The sequence below is a fragment of the Dendroctonus ponderosae genome, unplaced genomic scaffold (genome assembly GCF_020466585.1).
Source record: "Dendroctonus ponderosae isolate FM_Combo_2020 unplaced genomic scaffold, Dpon_F_20191213v2 Dpon_F_20191213_5, whole genome shotgun sequence".
In the NCBI taxonomy this organism is placed as follows: domain Eukaryota; kingdom Metazoa; phylum Arthropoda; class Insecta; order Coleoptera; family Curculionidae; genus Dendroctonus; species Dendroctonus ponderosae.
The window spans coordinates 3,170,333-3,178,104 of NW_026018715.1; the positions used below are offsets into that span (position 1 = coordinate 3,170,333).

The 7,772-nt window shown below is 34.3% G+C and overlaps 1 protein-coding gene across 9 annotated transcripts in view; it reads left to right on the forward strand.

The window, feature by feature from the left end:
- LOC109544355 (cAMP-specific 3',5'-cyclic phosphodiesterase) overlaps nucleotides 1-7,772 on the forward strand; it is a 796,409-nt gene that overhangs the window by 607,190 nt on the left and 181,447 nt on the right. The window contains exon 1 of one of the 9 annotated variants that reach the window (XM_019914480.2): nucleotides 2,111-2,685. The exons of the other annotated variants lie outside the window; for them this stretch is intronic. Within the exon in view, the coding sequence (XP_019770039.1) occupies nucleotides 2,534-2,685 (152 nt within the window). The 5' untranslated portion in view covers nucleotides 2,111-2,533. Of the gene's footprint in view, nucleotides 1-2,110; nucleotides 2,686-7,772 lie in introns of those variants that run through there. 9 annotated transcript variants of the gene reach the window in all.

The window sequence follows — 7,772 nt, forward strand, 5'->3', positions numbered from 1 at the left end:
CCAACAAAGGGCGAGGAGAGTGGTTCCAGGAAGATAGTGGACGACAATCGATGTTCGGGTTCCAGACACAGAGGAACAAGTATTGGACATGATCGAATCAGGGCCTTCCAGGGGCACTCAGAGCACAATAACTGACACTTTCCAAAGCACCAAATAAATACTGAGCAGGGCTACGTTCCTACCACGTTTGTACTATACACACAGCACAAGGAGATACAAATGGAGCACGAGTTAATTAACTGAATACTACTGAATAGTAGAAGCTTCTTAATTAGAGTGGATAATAAGGAGATTACACAGGCACTAGCTTGTTTGCAGTTAACCATTCAAATGTCTGGTATTGCATAGTTGATTTATAAACACCAATATTCGAGGTTATGAGAACAGGTTGACATTTCGAAAGTACGTTGCGCAGTCAACAAATCTTGTTGAATTTACCGTTTATCCCGTCTATCTTATTGTCACTCAGTATAATTCCATGGTTACCGGCGTTTTAAATAATTACGAAGCAGCAGGTATTTGCGCAATGTTAATTAGGCAGATTACCTTGAAAAACATTCCTGCCGTATTTCTGTTTTAGTTTTCTGCAAATTTCTCAGTTTTTAATAACAATTAATTTATTTTACTATTTTTTCTGTACTCCTATAACAATGCCAGACAACACCTTCAGAGGAATGACGCCAATTTTGAATCACCTTGTATATCAAAAGCCGGATTAGCAGTCACAAAATAAATAGGTCACCGAAAATCTGAAATAGTGTTTGTCATCCTGTCCATACGTGGGATCTACAAATCATCAGGATTTTAAACTCAGAGCAAAGCTATTTTGTATGAAAACATGTAAATCAGATAGAGTGGAAAATTTTACTTATGTTATTATAAATTACATCTCAGCATACCAGGTGTTCTCTAATAAATGTTTGATATTTTGCAGGGCCATGTATTTTTAATGTTAAAAGTCCGTATAGGCATGAGGCCGGAAAGACTTACTTATCAAGCTACAGGGTATTAAAAATTAACAAATTTTTTTTTTTCTAAGTGAATTTTGAGATAATGTCTATATTTGGACAACACTTGATATGTGGGGGATTTCTAACACGAAAAAGTGGCGTCGATTACTTTAAAGCAACACATTTTTAACACGTGTGTCGATTACTTTAAACTTTTGAAGAATGAATGAAAGAATGGAAAACAATCATCAAAAACATGAACTCTACAATATAACCAATTAAGTTCGACTATGAAGTATTGAAGGTACCAAAAGTATGGGGATCGGTCACATACAATTTTTTTGGATTTTAGTAACACTTTATGCAGTAAACTGATCATACCCCGCTTTGTACTTTTGGCCCAGTAACTTCATGAAGACTGTAATAACAGTCAGTAATGCAGCTGTTATTTATTATAAACAACGAAATATTTTTAAATCCGTTAAAGGTATACACATCTTTGAACATAAAAGTACGAGATTTAGGATCTTTGGGACGACTCAAACTCGTTGCATTAAATCGCGTGTTGTTCAATTTAAAATAAACTACTTTTAGTTCCACTATTACCGGAAATGTAAATTTCTCTAAAATGTTTTGTGTATAGAGCAGAGCCGCTTTTGCATGACCTGAAATTTACAAATTTATTAGTCAAGTTGACGATAAAAGCATTATTTTGTGGGACGCCCTATACATTTAGATATAATCAATTCGATATCAAAATCGTAAAAATCTATGTGTAAATAGGAATCCCTACAATGACGGTTAAACGTATCTGATCGGCTCATCAGACAATAATGAACTCTACGGGTTCAATAACAGATAATTCACAACTAAATAATTTAATAGACGTTCACGCCATGATAGATAAAGTGTTTTCGTTTACCTAATAATGGTAAATACAACAATGAAAATGTGTAATATCGTGAATGGTTACACCTATTTAAGTGTGGCACAAAAATAATTGACAGTTCATGTTTTGTGTCAAACGAGATTCCATACCGAACGAAAATAATTAATCGATTGGACAAAAATATAATTGTTGTAGAGGAACTGGAGCCAACACACCGTGACATAATTGATGTTTTGAGAATTCCGAGGAATACCAGTGAAAAACGCGCAGAGGCCTCGTGAAAATTGCGACATAGTGTCCGAACTCGGTCCAACTTAAACGCGCCGTGTTGTGCAATATTGTGATGAAATTTCTATATAAGTTTTTGTCAAACCTCTAATGCGAACTAACTATGTGCATCGGCAAAACGAATTTATTTACCTAACAGTGATTAACTCGATGAGATTAAGTGCAAGTTCGCATAAACTACATCAATACTGTTAACTCCAGATAATGTATTGACAGCCCCGTTATTCCCCATGACACCCTCTTAACCGCCACGCTGGCCTCGGACGAGGACTCCGACAGAAAAAAGCTGACCTCTCGTCCCCCATCCTTGTCTCCACCACTGTCGCCCCCTAAATCGCCACCTTTGGCCCCGAGGGGCTCTTTGTCGCGCACGTCACTGGGCAATTGCTCAAGCCCCTCGTTGCTCATGGCAGCAGTGTCGACACCTGCTGGAGGACCTACAGAAACCCGACCTCCACCTCTTCCAAGAACTTTTTCCACGTCGATTCTCAGAATTAAAAACCGGAGGAGCTTTTGGGATAAGCTGTGGAACGAGAGGAATGCTAGAAAAACTGATGCGTAAGTTTTTGCAATTGTCATAATTAATGAGGAATGTTTCACTCAAGTCGTGTCCTTTCTCGTCAAAATAGACAATCCAAGATATTATCTTTTATATGTAGATTGATAAGTAACACCCATTCACGCAAATCACTCGATGTTAATTACTGTTCATTTCATGGTGACTGATACCCCAATAATCAACGTCGTAAAACTATATAGATCTCATATAAGAAAGAAACACGTGGGTGTTCTTATCATTATTGCAGTTATCAACAAAATTCAATGTGGGATAATTTGTGCTACAAAGATATCAACTGCTATACAGATATTATATTTAATTTATCACTAACATTATGTACAGGGTGTTGTCTCATAAGTTGTCTCCGCCTTGAGTTTGTGCATTGAAAAAATTGTAAAAATTGTGAGATATACAGGGTGGTCCTCAACTAATGTCCAAAAATTAACTGACATTGTTTAGGCAAAAATATTGCGTTTCAGGCAAATTTGCCTTATCTGAAAGTTAGTAGATTCCGAGATACAGAGTGTCAAAGTGTCAAAGTCAAAATTTCACCTTTTCTGAATAGATTTTTAACCAGTTTTACTAGAATCACATAAATTTGTCTTTGGGGTTTTGTCAGATCAGCAAGTTCAAATTCCCTATTGGTTGGCTTGTAGTTTCTAGAGGCCGCTAGCTGCAATAGTTCGGAGTCATTGAAAACATTAGAACTTTTTTGGCGTTTCAAATATCTTATCTTTCCTGGGTCTCAGTCAAAGTGCAAAGAAAAATTTTGAACATCGTTTATTTCATCACGTTTCGGTGAGACAATAGCGCCATCATCAGATTTAAAATTTCCACAAACTACAAACACACATTCATAATTAAAACATATTGTGTAAAAACTATAATTTATAAAGTGTTAAAACATTTATCAGTTTTTGAAGGAAAAAATCCTTCCCTTTGGGAGAGCAAAACACTGGAAAAACTTACCTCATGATTGGTAAAAGTCAACGTTCTTTTAATTCTTTGCCTTCTTGAAACCTTAAATTTGTCTGAATTATTTTCTACATTTGCGAGAGTGGTATGTACAAGGTGATTTTTTAGTGCGATAGAGTCCATTATTTCCGACGGTGTTGAACTTTCGAAAAATAGTTTCGTATAAAAGTTGTTGGTGCACTTATATGGTACATAGTGTCTCAGAAAAGCGAGACAAGATCAAAGCGTATTTTTTTTAATAGAACTACCCATTTTTCATTAACTCATGGAATGCAGCTTGAAACGCTGCATATGCATCGTAAATTTTTTTTTTCATACTTGCGACTTTGGCAGATTATCGCCATTTTAGTAAAATTTTGCTTAAAAACATGGTATCCAAAAATTAATTGTAGAAGCAAAGAAAAGGAGTTTGAGATACAAAAAAATACGTCTTTCTAATCACCACAGATCCGTTAAGAATTCTATTCAACCAAAATATCAATACATTAACGCATTTTAACTTTTGTTTTTCAAATGGTAATGGTCAAAAAGTACCTGTATATTAATACGTCATTAGATAGGCAATTTACAGTCACAAATTTGCATTTACACTTTAAGCTGTGAAATCAACCGATTTCAAATTATAATTTATTTTATTTAAAAATTTCAAAAAGTTGCAAATTTTTAAATAAAATAATTTATAATTTAAAAACTCTTGATTTCACAGCATAAAGTGTAAATGCAAATTTGTAACTTTGTAAATTGTCTATCTAATGACGTATTAAGATACAGGTACTTCCATCTGAAAAACAAAAGTTACATTGCGATAAAAAGTTTTAGAAGTCCACATTGTTTACACCCTGTACAAAGTATTGATATTTTGGTTCAATATAATTCTTAACGGATCTATGGTGATTGGCACGACGTAATTTTTTGTACCTCTAACTGATTTTTTTTTGCTTCTACAATGAATTTTAAGATACCATGTTTTTTAAGCAAAATTTTATTAAAATGGCGATTATCTGCCAACGTCGCAAGTAAGAAAGAAACAATTTACGGTGCAATTTACGGTGCGTTTCAAGCTGCATTCCATGAGCTAATAAAAAATTAGTAGTTCTATTTAAAAAAAGTAAACTTTGATCTTGCCTCGCTTTTCTGAGACACTCTGTATCACATAAGATATTTTTAAAATTTGCTCACTTTGTGCGTCAACAACTTTTATATGAAACTACTTTTCGAAAGTATAACACCAACGGAAATAATGGACTATATCGCACTAAAAAACCACCCTGTATGTATTGAGATAAAGCAGAAATAGTTTTAATTTTTTACCAGGTGTTTTAATTGTGAATTGGTGTTTGTAGTTTGTCTAAATTTTAACTGATTTTGTCAGTCAGTTTTTGCAAGTCAAACAGGGTTAATCGATTAAGTAGGTTCCATCCTTTTGTTTGAAATTGTTTGAAATTCAAATTCTCACTTTTGTAAAACTATCAATTTTGTATATAGGGAAAAATTTGTCTGAAAACAGAACATAAAACAACTTGTTTTTATTCTTACTTTTTCGCTACTCAATTTATCAATTTCTGAGAAGTAACGACTAGCGTTGATTGAACAAACTTATTGCATTCGATATGTCAGAGATACAATTTAGCCCCGGCAGCTCGTTTTGCTTGGCTGAAACTTAACAACCACCAAACATTAATATAACAAAGTAAAACAGGACTCCGTGTCATTAGACCTTAGCAGGAAACAATTTTCTATGTACAGGGGCCCTGAACCCGTAGGAAAATGATTTTCCAGCAGCGCAACAGGACAATACGCTTGAGAAATCACTTTCTCCATCGGTTTCCTGCTGGGGGCGCTTTTAAACCATTACATAACTTTGCTTTGAACAAATAATAATTATGGTATGTACAAGACTTGACAAGGTTAAATGTTGGCAACCATCAACCAAACACTTATGATTTTAATGTTCGGATAAAAAACCTTTTGCTGTTACGTTGAGATGAACTTTGTTCTGTTCCACGGATGTCTTGTCCTTGTTTAGAGAATTTGATAGACACGTTCAAAAGCTTGCTAGTTTGCTAGTAGCTCTTAAAATCGGTTTTATGGGGTCTGAATCGACGGTAACCAACAATCTGTAGAAAGAGGCAACATCAGCCAGTTAGAATTGTAGCCTGTGTTTCTTCTGATAAAAATGAGACTAGTTATATCCTCATAAACTGTTTAACTTAGAATAGAGTTACATTCCCACTGGGAGTGCTTAAATTGTAAAACAGGCTCTTTCCATGTTAACGAAGGTTATGGGAACTTATTTGTTCACATCGGAGTTTGCATGTTTTCAATAATAAATAGGTCGCACCTTCAGATGTTAGTCAGTGTTGTTACTGTATTCCTTGGTATAGTAAATAAAATTAATTTTTTGTAATTTCTCAATTTTCAGTTATTAACTCTCTATTATTTCACGTTTCGCTTCTATACGACGAAAATTCAGTTACATAATTACTTACTCAATGCTACGCTTTTAAATATCCGTTTACTTGAAGATTAAATTAATGTGAAAAGCGGTAAATGTAATTATCATTTTGCAGCACTTTTAATCAATTGAGTACACAGTCTATGCTGACACTTTTGTAAGGCTAATGCCCTTTCGGTTGAATGTATATTATTAAAACCTCCCATTGTCAAGAGGGCACTAAACTTTGTTCAGAAAATATGAGCATTGCTTCATGTTTTCATTGAATGTTAATTGAGGGTCGTGTTTCATTCTCCGTTCGCGTTCATAAATTTATAAAAATGCCCCTTAATTATCTAAGACATCGATATCAAACTTCTTGAACAATTCGTATTTGAGGTGGTAGCTAAACTTAGGCAAATTTATATTGCTTTTTTGACTTGGGAGTAATCTCCATCAGCGTTATTTAGAGCGGTCTAAAACATGGAATCAAAGTGAACTTCATTTACCAAAAAAACGAAATTAATTAAAGTGCAAATCTGATGCCGCAAAGAAGTTATTAACCGTCTCAGTTGGCACGTGTCATATCTGCTAATGATTTTCTAATAATTTTCAAGTTAGCCGAATAACAGACGCGGTGGAGTTTTCATATTTTCAAAGTCGTCAAAGAGTTAATGAGATATTTTCAATCGGCTGCTAATATACAGGGTTATTCACGCTATACGGCGCCGACGTTCGCGGTTGGCCCGTTTGCTTTTTTTTTCAAAGTATTATTTGATGAATCCACAGACGACTATTGGGTGAAGATTTTAAAAATATTTATGTAATGTACAAAGTGTCCCAAAAACCCTAAAAGTATCAAAGTTGTGTTTTTCTATTTGGATTGGTGTTTTTGGATTCTCTCAGCAAAATTAGTGTTTGTTTTAATAAGATTTATAATGTCTAAATATAAAGGTTTTTTAAATAATTCGAATTTTATCAAAATCTAATATTATTTTCGTGTGGCAAATACTTTAGAATTATTTAAGTTATGTAAACGTAATTCGTAGTGTAGTGTAAGAAGAAATCATATTTTATATCCCAATGATAATAAACTTACCATTTTATACAGGGTGTCCACAAATTTAAATTAATCAAATAAGAACTTTAAGTGGCTATAACCTGATTCATTTAAATACAACCCCGTATTTTTTAGCTTACCAGGAAATGCAATTTTTAATTACCTATCGAATGGTACTAGGATGTTGATAGCTAAGTTTTTGCCTTTTTACAAAATACCCCAAATAATGGTTCTGTGCACAATTTGGTGTTTTTTTAAATTAAAGGTTAAATAAAATATCAACACTAACAGAAAACAAAGGCAAATTATTTATAACAAATGTTCGAAAAGTTGACCGTCCATTTCCAGGCACTTGTAAACCCTTTTTTCAAAACCACGGCTAACTCTGGACAACATTTGCGGAGTTATAGTCTTAAAAGCGTCTCTTATGCGTGTTTTCATGCGTGTGAAGTTGTCGGCAGCGTATGGTAGACAATTCCTTTTATGTACCCCCACAAAAAGAAATCTAGTCGAGTTAAGTCCGGAGATCTGGGGGGCCAATTTTGAAACTCATTTCTGCCAATCCACCTGTTTTGAAAGTTGGCATTTAAAAATTGCCGAACTTTGCAGCGATAATG